Raw genomic sequence first — 22,510 nt, forward strand, 5'->3', positions numbered from 1 at the left:
ACCTTAATATATGAAATAAAAAGTAAAACCTTTTAAACTTTTATTTAATGTTTACAATGCAAATCCAATCAGATCCATTTTATTTGGTAAACAAAGCAAGTCTCTCATATAATATATCTACTAAAAGACAGAAAATATTACTTTACAAACTGTATTGTAAATAAATCAATATTTTCACATTAGTCAATAATATTACTGTAATTAATTTAAAAACTGAATAAATATAAATTTACACAAGAAAATAAATAGACTCGATGGACTAAAAAGCTGAGGAATTCTGCGTGCACAGATTTCGTGTGGGCCTATTCATAAGTAAAAATATTGCCATTTTGTGTCCATCAGGTGTTTGAAGGAACCTCAGGTATTGATGCCAAGAAGACAGCCTGTGAGTTCACCGGTGACATCCTGCGCACACCAGTGTCTGAAGACATGCTTGGTAACTTATGCTCAATGCTTATGATTAATGCTTATGTGATTCTTCATAATCACCATGTATGTCCATTTATTTCAGGACGTGTCTTCAACGGGTCGGGTAAACCCATTGACAGGGGTCCTATTGTTCTGGCTGAGGACTATTTGGACATCATGGGTAAGGAACTTTCCTGTTTTAAGCTTTATATAGGAGCAAGTGTCTTCTTGAGAGATGTATAGATGAATGAGGAATACTGTGATCTCATTAGCTGGGTCTATTTTGGGTGAAGCCAATCTTTTTACGCTATTTTTACTGTTTGTACTAGGATTTGTTTTTAACAGCAAATCTTACTAATTACCAGTTATTCTTCCCCCAGCAAACCTAAACGGTCGTTGTTTTACACTTTATGATGCTTTCATTGGGTATGTCTCAGGCGTAATTGAAAGGCCAACATGCTAGAATATGTTCATAACTGCTAAAAATGTCTCTTTGTTGGCATTTGAATATTTAGAGAGGTTGAATGGGAGTTTTTGTGTGCTTTTTAAGCCATTTACTGACCTTATGACCCTGATCTCTGCTAAGCTGAAATGGCAAAGGTGATCTTTTGAGCTATCAAAGGTATACAATAGCAATTCAGGGCAGCGTTTGAATGAGACCAATGGATAAGACGGGACGTTATAAACGGTTGATCAGGCCTCAAGGTCATACCACTCCAAACAGTTTTTAGTGTGCTTATATGCTGCATGGAGAAAACATTTTCCTACTGTACAATAGAAGCCTTTAACTTTTGCCCTGAGTGGTCAATGTGAATAGTTTTAGCTTGAGAAAATCTTTCTTCCATTAGTCCTCTTTTTCCTTCTTTAGAAACGGAAGATGTACCTTTAATGTGAGCAGGTTTTCGTGCTCGTGAGTCATCACTGTTCTCCCTTTGACTGTTTTTAGGTCAGCCCATCAACCCACAGTGTCGTATCTACCCAGAGGAAATGATCCAGACTGGCATCTCTGCTATTGATGGCATGAACAGTATCGCTCGTGGCCAGAAGATCCCCATCTTTAGTGCTGCTGGACTGCCACACAATGAGGTGTGTCTGTCTAACAGCACTGATTGCACATTACACAGCAAAAGTTCTTGCTCTTGCTCATGTTTGCTGTTATCACCCATTATGTATCTTTGATGGACCCTTTTCTCATTTCCAAGGTTCTCAGAAGCAAAAGTCATAATAGTTGGATAATATTGCGTTAGGGACATACAAATACAAAGAGACTTATGATTATAGCACTCAGAAGAGAGAGATGTCATCACATTTGCCATTACTCCATTAGTACAGCTTTAGAAATGCAATGATTATTTAACAATTTACAGTGTTGAGCTATACATTTATATATGGTACAATTCGATTTGCAATGGTACTAACTGGGATCACATACAGAAAGTGTTATCTATTTGAAAAGGCTGGCAGAGAATTATATTACTTTATGTTTGTCAGTCAAGTTGACATGGCTAAACTGATAAAGTACATTACCTGTGTTTCAGCAAAACTCTTGCTAGGGCTGCATGATTCTGGTTAAAATGACAATCACTTTTTGCTTTAAATCAAGGTCACGATTTTCTCATGATTCAGTAGATGTAAAATATAGGTTAGTACGAGTAGGGTATTATTATTGTTACTCTCAAACAAGGTAAAACTACTATATTAATAATATTAGGCCTATGTGCAGGTCTACTGTTGGTTAAAATGCAAAATTTTGTATTGATTTGAAATTGTGGACTTGAACAGACTTTAAATATGTCTTGGTTGTTAATTTACAGTAAAGTGATAACATCAGAATACAATTATTCTTAATTCTAAAGTTGAAATATTATGTTTGAGACATGCATGTCATTTTCCATCGACAACATTATTAGACCATTTTTTTTTACTGGTAAAATGTAAAACGTTTGTCATTATCAGATTCCCTCCTGCATTATATTCAACATTAAATAGGCTAGAGTAGTTTTCAGACCCATTTAACATTTATTTTCATGCACAACTCTTTGTATTCACTATGAAAGAAAAAGACATATCAAATGCTTGTCGTAATCATAACTCTAAAATGCGATTTGATCATTTAAACGATGTGCGTGCTTTCAGTTGCCCTTTTACTGCCGAGTGCGCTCATGTCATGGCTGCCGTCACTTTGAGGAAAAAACATGCATGAAAAATCATACTTCCCACGTGGCTCTCAAACAATTGCTCTGTGCAACAAACTGAACGTTATTTGAACTGAACTTTATGACCTGTTACCTGTATTCACAGCCTCTGCAGCTTCTGTTGACTAAAGTAGACATTCTCGGTAGTAAACCAACAGTGTGTCAGCTCATGTGTGATTTCGCAGAGAATATGTAATTACATAAAGACAGAAATAACATTTTTGGGTGAATTATACCTTATAAATACAGTATGTGACACCATTTGGAGGTGTCCATGTTTCTGAGCAACGTAAGTAAAACAGTGTGAAGACTTGTGCAACTGCCTTGCTTCTCTCCTGACCTTAAAAATATAAGTGGTTGAATCATAGAAAAGCAGAATTAAGATTGTGTGTAGAGTCTAATCGAGATCGTGATCTTTTTTTGATTAATCATGCAGCCCTAACTCTTGCTTCGACACAATAGCTAATAGCTTTACCTTAGTTTTATTATTTGTAAAAAAAAAACACTGCAGGAATGTGACTTCATCCAGAACCCAATTCAAGAACAGATGATACGATGCAGGCCGTGCCGTTTGCCGGTGTGTTTCATTTATTTTAATTAAATCTAGAAGGATTTATTTAAATTCCCTCATTTGAAGTGTTGTGATCAAATGTATTGTGGCAGGACTGAAGCAGCGGCAGCGCCTTTTTCCGTGTTATGCTTGCGAGCGAGACAAGGCTGTGTGATTAACGTTAATTTGAGAGGGATCTGTAATTGATTTCACCCTGTGGTGTTTCTGTGGAAACAGCGAGGTGGGTCAGGGTTCGTTTCATCACATTCTCCTCTCCTGTGAATGTGGGAAGAACCGGTATGATTTCGAGAGCTCTAGAGTAAGCAAACAAAACCAACCACTTAGTAATGATCAATACATCTAGTACATGCTGTAGATCAGCTGGTTTGTTTAGTTCCTGGATAAGTATGATGTCCTTGCTGAATGACGAGAACTACAAATGATTCTTGAACTCTAAATTGGTTCCTCAAAGTTTCAAATAAGAGAGGCAGAGGTCGCAGTCAGTTTCTTTGACACCAGCTCACTTGAATGGATAGAAAAACGCATACTTTTCAGGGCTTTTAGTGAGGGATTACAAGGTCTTTTTAAGTGTACAACAGCACAATTCATTATTATAAGGAGGTTTCTTGTGTTTCAGTCATTTCTGTGGCAATAAACGGATAGTAAACCAGCTGTTATAGTTGGTAATGCCCACCAGCTATGACTGTGACTCAGCTGCCAAACTTATCTTCTCCCAGGCTGGAAACTGAACGTAACAACCAACGACATGAGCTGTTAAGGATATAAGTAGGCTGCCTTCTATTGAGTTGGAAGAGTATGAAGTGTAGGAAGGTCAATGATGTCTACTGTTTTGTATCATAGATAGTTTGCTAGTCCCTACAGTCTGGTTGACTCTCTAAACTATAATTAATTTCTTATGAAGTAGTTTAGTGAAGTAGCTCTTAGTAATTCAAGGTCTCATCTTTTCTAAACCTCAATGCCATCATTTTGCCCTTAGTTTCGATGCCGTCTTGGGATGTTGTTTAGAGTTTTAAATTTACAATGCCGAACTTCAATCAAGTGGCTTAGACATTTAAATACTGAGGTTATCTGCAGAGTAAAAGGTTTTGAAGTCTCATCAGTTCTGAACTTTGAGGAAGACTGAATAATTCTGAAATCATTGACTCAGTTAAGGGATTTTTATTTTTCATTTGACTTTATAGTTTGCACTGGTTTGATGGCTTTTCAAAAAGTATACACAAGAGATTTTTCAGGGCCATTCAAAATTTTGTGTGCTTGTTTCTTTAATTATTTATTAATTAACTTACTACTTTTGCTAGGGGTGTAACTGTACATGTTTTTATGCCAAATCATCACGATTTGGATTATGTACTGTATGAATACAGTTAGTTTAGATGTACCAGTCACTGGAGTTGCGCTGATAAGACCACAGCAGTGCAACAACTGAGGGGCAATTCACACAAATGAAAATGCGAGATGGAATGTTCAGGAGGTGTTCTGCCATGTTGCCATCATATAAAGACGTTTTCATATCAACTTGCTTCTGTAAACCTCTTTTTGCCCCGCCTCTGAGTTTTTTTGATTGGTCCACTGCTTTGGAGCGGACTTTGATCTTGGCACAGTGTCAAAAATATCTGCTTTCGTGTGCTAGCCGCTGCTAAATACACGAGTGTATAATGTCACACACATCCGTCAAGCATGTTTACATTGAAAAACAATAGAAATATAAGACACTCATGTGAACATGACCTAATCAGTGTCCCTTTATAGACACATACTAGAGCAATGACTGAACACGAGTTTTCCACTGCATTAATAGTAAATTTAGCTAGCATTTTCATTAATAGAGTTTCGGTTTTGTTGGGGTTATGGTGGCGCAGTGAGTAGCACGATCGCCTCACAGCAAGAAGGTCACTGGTTCGAGCCTCAGCTGTGTCAGTTGGCATTTCTGTGTGGAGTTTGCATGTTCTCCCCATGTTTGCGTGGGTTTCCGCCAATTGCTCCGGTTTCCCCCACGAGTCCAAAGACATGTGGTATAGGTGAATTGGGTAAGCTAAATTGCCCATAGTGTATGAGTGTGAATGAGTGTTTATGGGTGTTTCCCAGTGATGGGTTGCAGCTGCAATGCCATCCGCTGCAAAAAAACATATGCTGGATAAGTTGGTGGTTCATTCCTCTGTGGCAACTCCAGATTAATAAAAAGAATAAGCCGAAAAAGAAAATGAAAGAATGAGATTTCAGTTTTGAATCCTAAATTTAATGCACAACTAATGTTTTTCTGTTGTTTTTGTGTCTCCAAATCTCCCCGTTTTATTTTTCATTCTATTTATTTTTTTTTACAATTATTTCACAAGAAGCTTTTCGGTGCGTTAGCTGATAGCAACAAAAACCTTCTCTGTGTAAACAGAAGAAACAAGCACTGGTGATTTGTTGCTTATTCCTGTTGTACCAAAACCATATTGAACTGTGACCCCAAAACTGCGGTACATACCAAACTGTGACATCTATGTACCATTAAACCCTTATTATTTGACCTTTTCAGTGAAATGAATGGACCTTTTTTAATTCATCAGTTATAAACAGGTTATATGTTGTCATACATTGACCTTTAGCTTATCATATATAATTATAATCATAACTTGTATCTTTGTTATTCGATATTTAGATCAAATGTTGAAGTGATTGGTAATGCAAATTTCGAATCAGCAAATCAAATGTCATCAACTCAATGGATTTAGGAATGAATATGTGATCAAGAAAATCTGCTCAAGTTCAAACCCAGCATCTGACCATTTTGAATTTGGCTTGGTTGTTGGTGCCAGCAGACTGGCATTTCAGAAATGCAAGGTACTGGGATTTTCAGTTCAATTCATGCTTATTTCTATAGCGCTTTTACATGGTAGGTTGTGTCAAAGCAGCTTAACATAGAAGTTCTAGTAAATTGAAACTGTGTCAGTCCAGTTTTCAGAGTTGAAGTTCAGTTTAGTTCAGTTTAGTTTAATTTTCACCGCTGGAAGTACAAAAACTGAAGAGCAAATCCCTTGATGCGCAGCTCCACAAGTCCCAAACCAAGCAAGCCATTGGCGACAGTTGCGAGGAACAAACTTCACCAATTGACAAAAGTGAATGGAAAAAAAAGCTAGAGAGATACCAGGCTCAGAGAAACCAGGCTCAGTTGGGCACAAACTTCTCATGCAGAGCTACAGTCTAGGTGCCAGAGGCTAGAGAAGCTGGGCGTTCATTGTGGAGAACTGCATGGATATTCATGCAACTCTAGGGTTTACAGAGACTTTACATGGTCTGAAAAAAAAATATTCTGTCCGTGTCAGTTCTGTGGGTGAAAAGTCATTGTTGATACCAGAGGTTAGTATAGAATGACTAGACTGATTCAACTGACAGGGCAACAGTAAATCAAAACAACCACTACATTTTGCATAACCCACAAATAACCAATAACTGTGATTGGTTGCTTTACATGCCAGCCTTTAATCAATAAAAAGTCCAGACCTTCTGGCTATGGAAGAATAATATCTATGTAAAATCTGTATTCGCAACCTGAAATCACTTCATTGCTGTCGGCAGATAAGATCCATCCATCACCTTGCCATAAGCACAATTATTATCTTGAGCGAATGTGATTTAGTAGCACTGGTGGATGATTCTCTCTACATTTCACTAAAGAGATGGACTGGTCTCCAAACCATCAACTGGAAAGTGACCATTAACACCCTTAAGCACAGTTATGGATCTAACTGAATTGAATTGTGTATAGTGTTCTATAGAGACTTCTGTGCTGGAATGTGAAATTGAGCTTAACTAAAGGAACAGGGTTTAACACCGTCAAGAGTTAACAGTTACAAGTTAACAAGCACTGCTTCATGTATGTTTTATTAGAATATTCTGCTTTAAATTATATTAGGCAATACTCTTATTTGGAAAGTACATTAATGGATTCTCTTTGAAAAGTATTAGAATTTATATTGATATTATATTTTTATTGTATCAACTAGAAAATATTTATAATATTGGTTAATTAATTTACATTTTATTTATTACATTTTTTTGAAAATGGTTGTGCACAATTAACTGAAATTACTTTTGAATTATGAATATGTAAATGTTATTACCTTTGAATTTGCCATGAATTTAGCCTTTAAACGTAAAACAATAAATAAATAAACAACTACTGGTTCAGCCTGAAGAAACCTGTTTCAAGTCTAAACGAGAGAATCATCAACTACATTCATCAAAGATTGAATTCTGTCATGGTAACAAGATGAATAGGTCAATAGTTTCACATTCAAATACAGGGAAAAATGTACTGTTGTCGGTATATAGACTGAAGAATAAAGCTCTAGTGATGGCTGAGTTATGAAATCGTATGATCAAAAGCCAAGGCTGAATGGTGTGAACTTCCAGCAGCCCAAGTGTAAAGTGGGTTTCAGTGTCTCACTAATGAAGGCGCTGTGCTGTGATATAAAAGTTTCTCGTTTCATTAAACAGGAGTCGTGGGGTCACCGCCGGCTTTATCCCCTCAGAGGAACAGGTGTTCAGGGTCAGAGTTCAGTCATGGGTCAGGCCGGATTAGACGTCCAGGACTATTACATTAAGTGATAAGCGTGAAATTCCTCATGCTTATAGTCTTAATCTCTTTGTTGCAAATATATATACGGGCACACACGCTTGGTACATTATACAAACAGGTTTCATGTTAAATTTGATGATTATTTTCAGACATACTTTGTGTTTAACATGTATAGTTATTAATAAAGCTTCATTATTTTGTTTTTTTTAGTAAATTCAATTGAAAAAATGTATCCAACAAAATTATAAGTTTAAACAGAAGATTTTGTACATTTGAGAAGGTTGCTACAATATTACTTTTTATTCAAAACAATCTATTTTGAAGGAAATGTCAAGACTGGAGTAATGATGCTCACAATTCAGCTAAAGTAATATGTTAAAATTATGTTTAAATGAAGAAGAATTATGTCCCTTGTATTAATATTTATCTTCTTTTCAAAAACATGCATATAAAGTGCTACTAGAAGTAGTACTACTAGTAGTAACACAGACCTAACAAATCACTCAGATCATTATGATCAAGTAAATTAGAAATTCCAAGAGTTCAGTCAAAGCAGGGTGAATCGACCTTCAGCTACTACGCCCCCCGCTGTTGAAATCAGCTTCCAGAAATGATCAGATGCACTCCAACATTAGACACATTCAAATCAAGACTGAAAACACATCAGTTTAGCTGTGCTTTTACTGAATGAGCACTGTGCTACGTACAACAGATCACACTATTATGTCTTTCCTTTCTTTTTCATTCTTTTATAAGCTGTTTGAACAGATTTTGATCTGTTTTTATATTATTTGTTTTTATTTATTTTCTTACACTTGTCTCTTGTATTCCTGTTTATGTAAAGCACTTTGAATTGCCACTGTGTATGAATTGTGTTATATAAATAAACTTGCCTTGCCTAGTAACACTGCACATAGCACTGGATAAATGCTGTTCTGGTATGAAACTTCAGCTTTGCTATCATAGGAATTAAATGTATATGATGTATTTTACATGAAAAAATATCATTTTAAAATGTTGAAGTAAATAATTATTAAAGTGTTTACTGTATTTTAATTTTGGGACTTATTTAAAAAAGGATTAAAAATTTTATAGTACACAAACATCGAAACAATATTATTCTGTAAGAAATGCTTCCACACTAGCTAGCTTTAAGAAGATTTTAAACTTTATCTTTTTAAGAATGCATTTTTAGATTCCTGATCATCCAAATGTGTTTATATTTTATAATATTTCTGTGTTGAATTTTTGTATTTTATTGCATGTTTGATTTCTCCGTTGTTGTAGCTTTTTTTATTGTCTAAAAAAGTAGCATTATAAATAAAGTTTATTATTAATTTATTATGATTATTATTTATTATATGTTATTATTGGACATATTTTTATGGGTAATAAATTCAAATAGGGATAGTGACGCAACTTGTTCTGTAGAGTTGCCATCATTTTGATAAACTTTAAAATGCAATGTGTCTGTTTAAACATTTTTTCATTAATGAAGATACACCTTTAACCCTTTTTTGCTTCTGTGTTTCCTTTGATCCTTAGATTGCAGCCCAGATCTGTCGTCAGGCTGGTTTGGTGCAGAAATCCAAAGATGTGACTGACTACAGTTCAGAAAACTTTGCCATTGTCTTTGCTGCTATGGGAGTGAGTGATTTTTCAAAGTCTTTACTTGTGACGCAGTTTCCAATAATATTTTTCGCTAACACTTTGGTTTAAATACTAATTCTCACTATTAACTAGTGGTGTGTTTCCTGCGTGCTATTAAGATATTAGCTTTTTATTTGTACTTATAAGGTACAAATTCTGCATGATCTTATTCTACATTCCCAATCCAACCTAATACCTAAAACGAACAGCAAATTGTGCAGCTAAATAAATGTTTAGATAGTTATAGATTTGTTAATAGCAAGAATTTTACCTTAAAATAAAGTGACAAATTTTTTTTCCTTTTTTCTTCTTCTTTTTCTTCTTTCTTTCTTTTCTTCTTTTTCTTTTTTACTCTTTTTTTTCTTTCCTTTTTCTTTTTTGTTTCTTTTTCTCTCTCTTCCTTTTCCATTCCTTTCCTTTTTTCTCTTTTCTTTTCTTTTCTTTCCTTTTTTCTTTTCTTTTTTTTCTTTTCCTTTTTTCTATTTCTCTGTCTTTGTCTTTTTCCTTTCCTTTCTTTTCTTTTCCTTTCCTTTTTTCTTTTCTTTTCTTTTCTTTCCTTGTTCTTTTTGTTTCTTTTTTCTTTTCTTTTTTCTTTTTTTCTATTTCATTTCCTTTTTCTTTCTTTTTTCTTCTTTTTTCTCTTTCTCTTTTTCTTTCTCTTTTTCTTTTCTCTTTTTCTTTTCTTTTTCTTTTCTTAATTTAGTCAAATGCTTTGCTTACTAGATGTGTGTTTTTCTTCTTCACAAAAGTAAATAGTGCTGTACATATAGGTCCCTATACACAAGTCAAATGCTTGTACGAATCTCAGGATGCTTGTGTAAAATGATCCTCTCAGTGGACCAAATGTAAAATTGTGTCTGTTTTGTTTGAGCGGATGAATGTTGGTCCTCATGGGTGGCTTAATCCTGCTCTTCAGCACCACCTTAACCTTCTGGCCTCACCTGTCTGCTTTCTCTGCAAAGCTTTGTTATTGTCACCTGAGTGGCTGCGGTCTGTCCTCTCAGACAGGCATTACCTGCGTCAGGTGTCAGGTTCACCTGTGTATTCAAGTGTGAAGGGCTTCCATTAACCCATGCTTGAAATGTCACTGACCCAGCCTTGTGTCCTGTTGCCGCTGGGCTCCTGGTGCTGACTTTATGGCTAATGCATTGGCTTTTGACACTCTGTAACTCTATATCTTGATTTCACATGCAGGGTTGTTAAAATGCTAAACCTTTTCTAAAGGCAAAAGGAGTTTTCCTTCAGCAGGAAATATGCTTTAAGAGGTCATTTGAACTGAATAGTGGAGATTTTGGTTGAACAATGAGCAAGAAAGTACCTGGCATTGTCAACTTAATAAAGTCTGGGGAAACGGGAAGTTAAGAACTTAGTCTGTTCAGAGTTTCTCATGGTTGTGTGTTTGAATTACAGGTCAACATGGAGACAGCACGTTTCTTCAAGTCAGACTTTGAGGAGAACGGTTCCATGGACAATGTGTGCTTGTTTCTGAACCTAGCCAACGATCCTACGTGAGATTTTGTTTAGATGACCTTCATCGTCTTATGTTAAAAGAAAAATGTACTCAACCTCAAAGTGATTCCAAACCTTTATAAATGTCTTTTTTTCTATTGAACTCAAAAAGAAGTTATTTTGAAGAATGTTGTAAACCATTAACCACTCTATAGTATGGAAGCAGCAAATACTATGGAAGTAAGTGGCTTCCAACATTCTTCTTTAAAAATATCTTTTGTGTTCAAACCCAGACAGGTTTGAGGATGAGTAAAGTGTTGATAGATTTTTCATTTTCAGATGAACTGTCCCATTTTGTGTAACATACCGAATGTATCTTTTCTTTTCAGCATTGAGCGCATCATCACCCCACGCCTGGCACTGACCACAGCAGAGTATCTGGCTTATCAGTGTGAGAAGCACGTGTTGGTCATCCTGACGGACATGAGCTCCTATGCGGAGGCTCTGAGAGAGGTGAGAACGATATCATGCCAATAAAATTATTTCCTCATAATGAATGTCAGAAGCAAGGGCCACACAAGAGCCTCTGATTTTTGAGAAAAGTGGATTTTAATTAACTTCCATTTATTTTTTTATTAGAGATGCAATAATGTAAAAGCAATTTTCCATGCTGTCCGCTATTTGCTGATTGTTTGATAATAGCTGATGATGAAGGCTGATTATGTTCTGTCAATCAAAAGAAGGCGGGAAAATGTCATATTACTAAAGAAATTACTACATATTGAGCATTTCAACTTCCTTTAATGCACCTTAAAGATCATTTTTCAAAGGTAAAGAGGTTTAGTCATGTTTCCATCCAAAGATGCAAATTAAATTTATGCGCAAAACAGGAATATCGCATAAAAGACGTGCGAATAAAGCAACAATTCCATCCCAACGAGTCAAAGAGAACAAAATAGTTACTTCCGATTAACTGGCACCAAATATCAACAGTAAAAATGTAATTTGCTGTGGTAGGAGAAGCTGCTTGAATCTTTTCTTTATTTAATAAATGACTTGCGTCTTTGAAGACGATGCCGACATGCAACGAATGCGTGGTGGCATTTGAAGGCGTCAAACGCGGAGCACAGACGCTCTTGATTCTGGAGGTAATTAATAATATAATAACACTAATACTGAAACGGTTAAGGTGTTTTAGAATGACCAAACCAACATTTCAGCTGTTTTACAATGTGCTCAGCCTGCTGGTTTGTCCATTCACACACATTATCATAATCACATGATCTCTTATAACAAAATCACATGACTTTTTTTAATGCGCATACTGGAATTTGTTCGGTAAAAGTGTTTCTATCTTAGTTAATGCGTATCTTGAATAAAAAGTTTTTCCTACTCCATTATGTGCATGCAGTATGTTTTTATGCGCAATTTCAAAATGGTGTTTCCATCAATCGTATTTTTATGTACAAATCCAAAATTTACATAAAAATAGGTGGACGGAAACATAGCTAATGTCAATATAAATTAATAACAGAACTTTTCAAGAAATCTTAATTTAAACTATAGAATTTAGTTAATGACTTGAGATTATGTTAATGACTTTTGACTGAGAGCAGTTAGACTCAATTGCTTGTTGGTTTGAACTGAAGAGAATAAAGTTTTCATTTGCATTTCATTCAAAACTGTAGAATTAATAGTCATGCATTTAAATAAGTTACAAAAGATGCAAATACCATAGTAGATCAATCTGAATAAGTTTGAATAAGTCTCTCTTTTATACTTTAAAAGTCTTGATTTTATTTATTTTTTATATTTATTATTTATTGAGTTTTTACATTTGCAATTTAAACCAGCACTCTTAACTCCTCTTATCCAACACCCAGAGCATTAAAAATAAATAAATACATGTTCAAATTGATAAAAAAACAATAATCCTATGTAAATACTATCCTTTTGTACTGTATTCATCTAAAAATCCCAAAAGCATGCACATCATGTTCACATTGATAACCAGCAATTCAGCTTTGCCAACACATGGATACATTAACATTTTAAAGTTACATGTTTGAAAGTTAAATTGGTAAGTTATTGTACATTTTGAATAATTGTCAAACTATATTAAAGTAGCTAAGGATGAAAGACTACACATCAGAAAAGGTCTTCAGAAAGAAACATGCACGTAACATCCCGATGAATGCTTCTACAGTCTCTGTGAACCATAGTGACCACAGCCAATTAAACTAAAGAAATGTTAGCTTGCCAGTACGTTTATATTGGGGAAACAGACAAGCTTAAAGAACTCACAATAGATTTTTAAACCCTGTATGTCTCTTAATAATTTATTAAAGCTTGTAATAGTGAATTCAGCAGTTTGAACAAAGGTAGCTGAAGGTCTCTTTTACAGAAGCATAATGTACATGTGCCTCATATAAACAGTCCATGTTGACATTTTTATAGCTATGAAAGCATTCAAGCAACAAGTAGGAGTTTCTATTAGAAGCTATTAAGCTGCAAAACATTCTCTGCTTTGTGGTGGTGCTTTTTTCTAGTGCCGTTTCACCATCCATCATTTTGTTTGCCATTTAAATGTTATGCCTTCTTATACACAATTGACCTTGTCATGTAAATAATCCTAAGCCCCATCGTTCTGGTCTTGTCACCATTTTTTTTATTTCTTTCTATCATTTCTACTATGCACATCTTAGACTCGACGAACGGCAAACACATATCACATTATTGTGTACCTTGTGCATGTATACCTTTGCATCTCTCAACTTTAGCAATATGAATGGTTGTCTTTACATACATCGTTTCTAACTATCTAGTAAACACACAGAAAACAGCAATGACGAATTGAAAAGAGTCGTATATAACCAAAACATATCCTCCTTTTGACATTTGGAGCAGTATTTGCGCACTGGCCTGCGTTACAGTTCGTATCGTGTTTCTTGCGTGGCTTATGTTGAAGAGCCACTGTGTCCAATTGAAATGAATAGGTTTCAGCACCATCTGCCAAAGTGTAAGAATCATGTTTTAGGCAAAACCAGATGAAAACCAAAACGTCGGCTTTGTTGAATAGCATATTGGAATACTGCTTGTATTATGTATACTCGCAAAGTACACAGTGTAAAAGTATGCAAATATATAGTGAAACTAGAGCACATTATGCTTATTATTTTATTAGAAAAGCTGTCCGACGCTTGTTGACCTTCTTATATAGTGATGAATGAACCAGGTGTTAGATCTGCTTCAGCATTTGATATATTTTTCTTGATTAATTAAAGAATCAGACTGCTGAGAGAGAACATGTTTTACACAATGGCTTAAAGCGTTTTAAGTCTTAGTTTTAATTAACGAGTGAAGAAGGAAGAGTTTTTAAAAAAATCAAGGTTGAATCTGCTTTTGATTCATTCATCAGACTGAAAGGGTAAGAAAAATGAAGCTTGTTGCGTTTAAGAAGCTGCATTTTATACGGTTTTTTGAATGTATACTGCACATTTTGGTAAATCTATTATAAAGATATATACGTTAAATACAGAATACATACTTGTACTAAAGATAAAAGGATTCATAGATTTGCATGGACTTACAAACCTATATTAGCCACTTGACTAGCCATATGAATGTCAAAAACAAAAAAATTGGTGGGGTAAAATGACAGTGAATGTCATATTTTAAGATTATAGTATACAGTTGATGTCAAAATTATTAGCCCTCCTGTGAAATATTTATTCTAACAAACCATCGTTATACAATGACTTTCCTAACTTACCTAGTTAGTCTAATTAACCTAGTTAAGCCTTCATGAAAGCTTTGAAAAATATCGAGCAAAATATGATGTACTGTCATCATGGCGAAGATCACATAAATCAGTTATTAGAAATATAAAAATAGATGTTATTAGAAATATATAGAAATATTACAGTTATTAAAACTATTAAGTTTAGAAATGTGTTATTTTTTTGGGAAACATCCATACTCACTCATTCACACACATACACTATGGACAATTTTAGTACACCCAATTCACCTATACCGCATGTCTTTCGACTTGTGGGGGAAAGCGGAGCTGTCATTTAATTTATTTAATGAATATATTATGGATAGTATACTTAACGGCTAAAATAGTAGTGTTGTGGTAGTATATTATAATCAAAGTCTATTACATCACTACATATTTAAAGAATAAATAACACCTCATATGTTATGTGTAGTATTGTAGTTTGGTATTACAAACATATCGTGCCAATTGATGAATATAATTAATAACTGTGTGGACAGTGTACCTAAAGGCACAAAAGATAATAGATATGGTATTATGATAAGATATCACTTTATGAGGAAAAAATACATCTAAATCTATTATACATTCAAAACTATTGGGCCATATTATTAATACAGAATAGGTCTCTCTCTCTGACCATTTTCTTCATATATGTATATAAAACAGAAATTCGGAGCTAGCCGCAGGACGCGGTCCCAGAATCACATGATATTTGGCAGCTCTATCAAGGGTTGCATGCTGAATGAGCTGTTATAGCTTAGAAAGCAACTGGTGTCAGGGCTTCGAGAAAATCGATTTGTTACTTTCATTCCACGTTACTTTCTGTAATGAAAACAGAAAAATTCTATTAGTATGGCACTTCAAATCTATTATATGGATTCATCAATACAAAATTAGACACATTATGCACATATAATGGCATAAATAGCATTGGCAGTATGATATGGTGTGTGTACAGTACATGTGCAGTAGTGTGCCATTCTAAATGTATTAACTCACTTCTCACAATACCAAAAATAAGCATATTAAGCACAGTACATACAACGCTGAAAAATAGTAACAATAGTATACCATTCCAAACATTCCAGCGGGACGTTCTAATAGACAAACAGAGGATGAGTTCAAAGTAAGATTTGTGAATGCTTCATTCCTCACTGTGTTCCTCAGCCTTCTAAAGAAGGTTTTTTTGGTTGTTGTTGCAGCATCTCTTTTCTTCCATCTTCATGTCAATGATTAGCATGTATTTTTTCTTGTGTGTGTGTGCGCCACAAACACGTTTTGACATCTAAATGTGTCAAGTGCATAATGCTCATTCTAAATAGTTTGCGTGCATGTGAAAGGACCATTCACTCTTGCTTTTGTGCCACTGTAACCTTGGGATTCATTCAGCCTTATCTGTGCGCTTCTGCTTTGGCTTCTGCCGTTTCTAAAGAGAGCCGCGAGCGTTAACATTTAACTCCCTCTCCCATTCAGCCTGGTAAAGGTGAGCCGTAGAGCAGTGTCTGCGCTCGTTTTAACCTTGGGAGAAGATCTGAGTGTATTTTATTTCCGCTCAAGGAAGTGCCTTGGTGTGCAGATGTAGATTGCGGAAAACATTAATGTCATTTAATGGCGGCTTGAAATGGCTGTCATTGATCGTTTGGTGCAGAACAGATGTTACCGTTTGTGCTCATTGTTCTTCATAGGAGACCATGAGAAATGCCTGCACCGAATTTCATCTGTTTTGATGACTGATTTACATTTTGTTGTGTCGTAGGTGTCTGCTGCCCGTGAAGAGGTGCCGGGTCGTCGTGGGTTTCCTGGTTACATGTACACTGATCTTGCTACAATCTACGAGCGCGCTGGAAGAGTGGAGGGCAGGAACGGGTCCATCACACAGATCCCCATTCTGACTATGCCTAATGATGGTACACTCAAACATGCATATCATCACTTAGCTATGGTCTAAGTTAATACTGTATACTGTATGGTACAAAAAAGATTTCAATATATCTTATTTAGCTAATCTTAACTTTTTTAAAAATATATAAACTAAGAAATCTGTTCTTATTGAGAAGTAAATGATTACTTTTCTGAAGAAAAGTTTTTTTTTTTCTGTAATTTTTTTTTTTTTCTCTTTTTAGTCATTTAAATGAGTTATTTTGGGGGTTTTTTACAGTCAAAGGCACAATTATTAGCCTTCTTTTGAAATGTTAGTTATTTTAAAGTTTGGTTGGAATAAAAAAGTTTTTAATTATTATATTTTTTTAAATAAAAATTTATGGTCAGTGTCATTAGCGCCATAAGAAATAATGTTTTTTGTTGGCTAAGGAACAAAGCACTGGTTTCCAATGACTGGCCTAATTAACATAACTTTTTAAACCTAATTAATGTTTTAATTGCACTTTAAACTGAATGCTAGTTTCTAGCAAAAAGTAAAGTTTTAATTTATTAAAAGGCACCTATGATGAAAATCATCTTTTGTAAGCTGTTTGGACAGAACTGTGTGTAGGTATAGTGTGTGCACAGTCGTATTTGAGTGATATAAAGACAATAAGTCTCTTTTTTTAAATTTCCTGATGTTAAAATAGGATCCAAATCCCTCCCATTTTAAGGCCCATTGCAACGTGACGTATGAGTGTGGTTTTCCTGCCCAACCGAATTGATTAACAGCATATTAACATGTCTCATTAGTAACGTGTGTAATCATTACCTACACTGGTCTCACGGTTCGGTACGTTTATGAATATCATGCCATCGATTTGGTTCAATTCGATATCTCGGTGCATCATGGTGCATTGACAATGGTTACCAAACACAATTTTATATTTTTTTCACAGCACATCAATTCTTGTATTAAAATGTATAAACATATTTATATCTTTATACTATTTGTAATACAATTTTGTCCTTTAATACAAACAGTCAGATATATAAACTATACCTTTAAAAACTCAAGTACATGCACAGAACAACATTAGTATTTAAAGCGAATAAACAAATATTTATCCCACTCGCTTTCTGAGCCTTTTCTAGCGAGTTCTTTCTTACACCCCTATGATTGGTCACATGCTCAACAGAAAGGGCTGTGATTTGCTCTAACGCTCTGGCGCTGTTCACCAATGAGTGACACCTATAAACAGCAGTGGTGATCACAGCTGATCCATGATAGACACGGTGGAGAAAACTCACTCTGCAGACACGCGCTCATGTCTGTATCCAGAAGTATCGCTGTAACAGCCGAGAGAAGAAGAAAAGTCACGCCAACAGGTCAAATGGGCCACAGTGAGAGAGAAATGGAGTACTTTCATTCTCTCAATCGCATTGAAATAGGGGCTTCTGCTGTAAGTGTCACTGTCCAGCAAGCACACACGCAGTGAAATTGTGCAGAGTTTCTGCATTTTTAAGTAGTTGGAGCATTGTAAATACTCGCGCTCTCCTCCCTCGCCATAGTAAGCTATGATGACATAGCACATAGAGATAAGTGATATTATATAAACAAATTTCGGGAGGAGCACACGCAGATGTTTCAGCAATTCAAATAAATCATTGACAATCATTCTATTATCCAATCAGCAATAGACCAAACCCCTATAAATACCAAAAGTTGTCTTACCTGCATTATCTCATGACTTTAGCATCCCTCCACCACCTCGACACCTCACCTCTTAAACATTATTTACTCGGGGGCGTTCTGGGGCCAGGCTAAACACTTTACTTGAACCCCAACTTCTCTTTCATTCCCGATAAGGGGAATAACACAATTTCCCCGAGCTCAGAGCCCTCTCCCTGGACAGCATGCCAAATACGCTTGTTCTTAAAACATCTGTAAGTGTGAACTCGTGAAATGACGTCAGTACATAATAACTGGTTATGATTATTTCTGAACCGATACCGAATTGTCCAAGTCTGCATTGCGGTGCACTGAAGAAACAATTCATTTTGACACCCCTAATAATTATATCAACAAGACAGGACATGCACAAAACAACTGAGACTAAAAGATCCGTTCGGCTCACTGTGATCATCAATCATCATCAAATGTGATCAAGAATGAGTTTTACAAGTTTAACTTTTAAAACAGTGCATGTTTGTAATGAATTACAATGATTTTTGCCGTCTTTATCACCACAGCCACATGCCAGTACAATTATAAAAGAAGACACTTCAATCCCTGTTTAATCAGGTTAAATCAGGTTTATTTTGTACATTAACATAACAGATATCCATACAGCAGTGGAAATTAACGTGTATTCTGTCACATTTGCATGCAAAAACAGTGCATAGTTTAACGCACATGCGCTGTGTTTGTGTGTCTGTGTTTGTGTGTGAACTTTGTAACAACTTTGCAGAAAGGCTTGAATTAACTCCACAACAAATTCACCAGATAATAATTGTGAAAGTTCTTACTGTAGTATTTTTCGCAAACGTTACTTGAGATCTGCTTCGTTCATGTCTGTCACTGTGCTGTTTATCTGACGCAGCCGAGGCGGAGATTGAGGCACACTCTGACAAGCACGTAGGAACGATAGGCAGGGAGGACTATCATTAAAGGGACAGGCCACAAAAACAGCTACATAGTGTTCAGAGCAGAAAATTCCAATGCTCTGAAAGGTTTTATTTATTAATTATTATTAATAATTAGGTATTATCTGATGGGTGTTTTGAGCTGAAACTTTAAAGACACTCTGGAGACACATCTTGAATCTTGAAAAAGGGGTAAAATAGGTGCCATTTAAAACTATTATGTTTTAAAAATGTGTTGGAAAAAATATTTTCAAATATATTATAATAATTTGCCTTTAAATGTATTTAGTAATTTATTTAAATGTACATTTTCCATTTGGTTATTTATCAGACCCTTTCTTCTAAAGTGGCTTACAAATGAGAACAATTGAAGTTCAGGGAGCATTAAAAGATTCAATGATTTAATTCAAGTATTTATTATAAATATTTTAAATATTTATATATATATTTTTTTTTGAAGAAGAAGAAAATGATCATGGGAATAATTAGTGTTGGAGGGCCAGAACAAACATTTGGACAGTATGGAAAGTAGAATAGATTGTGTTAGTATCTGAAGGTCAAGTGTTGATGAAAATGATGAATCTTCAGCTGTGTCTTGAGAATGTCTAAAGACTCCGCTGACAATAGAAGCAATCAAGTTCAACAAAAAGAGCAACAATATGTAAGTGTGGTGAGTCCCAGTCGGTCTCACAGACTACACAGAGCCTGTAACGTATCAGAATTACATTTATTAACAGCTTTTTATCATATATTATTGTTAGATATTTCATGTTTTCTTAGTTGATCTTTTTTAATGTTTAAAATGAGAATGCCACCTAATAATGCCATTAGGAAAAGTTTTGCAAGATTTAGAAAATGCTTGGTACAATTTAGTCTCCAAACCATGTACAAACATATGTACTGTACATTCACACATTCTCATGCACATTAATCCAAGTTAAAATGACACTTTTGTGTTTGACTTTTATTCGTTTTCAGTCATACGGGTGCCTCTCTGCAGTTATCAGACCGATTGTAGAAGAGTTCGTGATATGAAATCTTTGTTTTGTGTTCTGGCTGGACACAGCAACTGCGCCCAGTAAACTAGCTCTCTTGATGGCTCTGGTTACTATAGAAACATCCTTGTGAAGGGCCTGTGTGTGTTTCTGAATGGGTGTTCCCCATTATAGCAGCACCAGGAAACCTCCATCTTTCTTCTTCCTCACTTTCTTTGCCCTTCCGTTTCTACTAAAACGCCACAGCATTACTTGAGCTGTTGCATCACTTTTATGCAAATGTTATCATTAACAATAAATAATAAATCATAATTATAGATTAGAGTGAGCAGTTTTGTGCCTCACTTTCATCCAGCGACTTAGAAATGCTATAAATAGTAGATTAAAACATCAGAAAAGAATCAGAAAACGATTCTGGGTGTGGCTTGTTTCTTTTACTGCAAGCTGATTGGATGTAGTAAAGTAGGCATTTCATTCTGAAAGATTGGGAAAAGGGTTTTGAAAGACGTATCACAACCTAACAGACTCCTCCTCCTCACCGTTTGTTTATTGTCATTGCGCTGCCAAAACTGACAGCAAGAGGAGAGTGGTTAAGTATGTTAATCACGCCCAATACCTCAGACAGACGAGAATTTATCTAAAAACAAACAGAAAGTGCATTTTTAGATTTCATTTTTAGATTACAAAGGCTATTTTTTTTCTTAATGACGAGCACAGATTAATTGTTCACCACAAAACTAGCAGTGTGAGCTAACAAAATGTTAAAAGTATATAATTATTGATTCATGTGTACTTTAAAAAAGAAATATGACCAGAATTTAACAGTTTTTACTGCATAAAATGTTTCAAATCTTTTCTCTTTTTCTAATTTACCAGATATCACCCATCCAATTCCTGATCTGACGGGATACATCACTGAGGGACAGGTGTATGTAGACAGACAGCTCCATAACAGACAGGTGAGACGTATTTACAAGTCATAAACAAGTGAAAAGCTTTGTGTAAATTGGTAACAGTCAGGTATACAATGCATGTCAGAATCTATAGATATCCCCATTAAATGGATAGTTCACCATTTACTTTTAAGTGAACGATCCCTTTGATGTGCTGTATTTAATGTCAATATTACATTTTTTAGCTTTGTAACAAAAATAATCGCTGTTTATCATCTCTTTTTAAAGATCTATCCTCCCATCAACGTACTTCCATCTCTCTCTCGTTTGATGAAATCTGCTATTGGAGAGGGAATGACCCGCAAAGATCACGCTGATGTCTCTAACCAGCTGGTAAAGATGTTGTGCAGTTCTCATACTGTAGTTATACATTTAATTGTGGTTTTAGTGCTAATTCTCTCTCTTTCTAAATGTTTAAAAAGATGTCCTCTTGAGGAATTTTAGAGTATTTATCACTGATCAAATTGAAACAAATTATATGACTTTTTATTATTGTTGTTGTTTGTAGTATGTTATTTTTGTACAAGGAATGATTAAAAACAGTTATGGCATTAAAACATAAATAAATAAATAAATAAATAAATAAATCAATCAATCAATCAATCAATCAATCAATCAATCCATCCTTCTCTCTTTCTTATTCAATCCCATAGTATGCATGCTATGCCATTGGCAAAGATGTTCAGGCCATGAAGGCTGTGGTTGGTGAGGAAGCTTTGACCTCAGATGACCTGCTGTACCTGGAGTTCCTGCAGAAGTTTGAGAAGAATTTCATTGCTCAAGGTACAAATCAGTAGCCTGCATCTCTCAAGAGGACTTTCTCAACTCTTATTGTCATTCTAAAACCAGCTTTTGACCCAGAGTAAAAGAGTGTCACACACTTGTAATTTAGAAGCCGTGTTCGCACCACTTTCTATCCAGAGTTGTGAAACACCACTTTTCCTGCATTAAAATACTATTCATTGCCAAGTATGTGCTGGGTACGATTCAATCCCTAGCAACTGATAACCAATCGCAGGTACTTTGCTGCTCTACCATGGCTGCAGCAGGCATCTTGGATACATCTTTTGATCTCAGTTCTTTTTTTTTGGGGACAAAAAACTTCCTTCTCTCTAAACTTCCTTTGTATGTCACACAATAGCCAACATATTAATATAAATGGTAGAAAAGAAAAAAAGTTCTACTGACATGCAGTGTATTGGATTGCAAAAGCACAATATTACACAGATTCTTCTAACTGGTGGTGTACAATTAGGGCTTGGTGCTGGGGACTATTTTCATTCTCTATGTAATAATATTGCATCTGCTGCAGCAATAGTAATGCAGCAAACTACCTTGATTGTTGCGCTGGAATGAAAGCATAGTTCCTATCCATATCAGCTTAGAAATGAGCAACTTTTTATCCTCTGTCGGTCTGCAAGATTAATTACAGAAG

At 35.3% G+C, this 22,510-nt stretch overlaps 1 protein-coding gene across 1 annotated transcript in view; it reads left to right on the forward strand.

Moving 5' to 3' along the window:
• The window catches only part of atp6v1ba (ATPase, H+ transporting, lysosomal, V1 subunit B, member a), a 47,933-nt gene that overhangs the window by 20,269 nt on the left and 5,154 nt on the right, over positions 1 to 22,510 (forward strand). Inside the window, exons 4-13 of the mRNA XM_056477108.1 lie at positions 343 to 436; positions 512 to 589; positions 1,355 to 1,494; positions 9,284 to 9,385; positions 10,799 to 10,896; positions 11,227 to 11,350; positions 16,378 to 16,528; positions 20,999 to 21,081; positions 21,304 to 21,408; positions 21,729 to 21,858. Of these exons, the coding sequence (XP_056333083.1) occupies positions 343 to 436; positions 512 to 589; positions 1,355 to 1,494; positions 9,284 to 9,385; positions 10,799 to 10,896; positions 11,227 to 11,350; positions 16,378 to 16,528; positions 20,999 to 21,081; positions 21,304 to 21,408; positions 21,729 to 21,858 (1,105 nt within the window). The remainder of the gene's footprint in view (positions 1 to 342; positions 437 to 511; positions 590 to 1,354; positions 1,495 to 9,283; positions 9,386 to 10,798; positions 10,897 to 11,226; positions 11,351 to 16,377; positions 16,529 to 20,998; positions 21,082 to 21,303; positions 21,409 to 21,728; positions 21,859 to 22,510) is intronic.

This window comes from Danio aesculapii, chromosome 17 (assembly GCF_903798145.1).
Source record: "Danio aesculapii chromosome 17, fDanAes4.1, whole genome shotgun sequence".
NCBI lineage: Eukaryota > Metazoa > Chordata > Actinopteri > Cypriniformes > Danionidae > Danio > Danio aesculapii.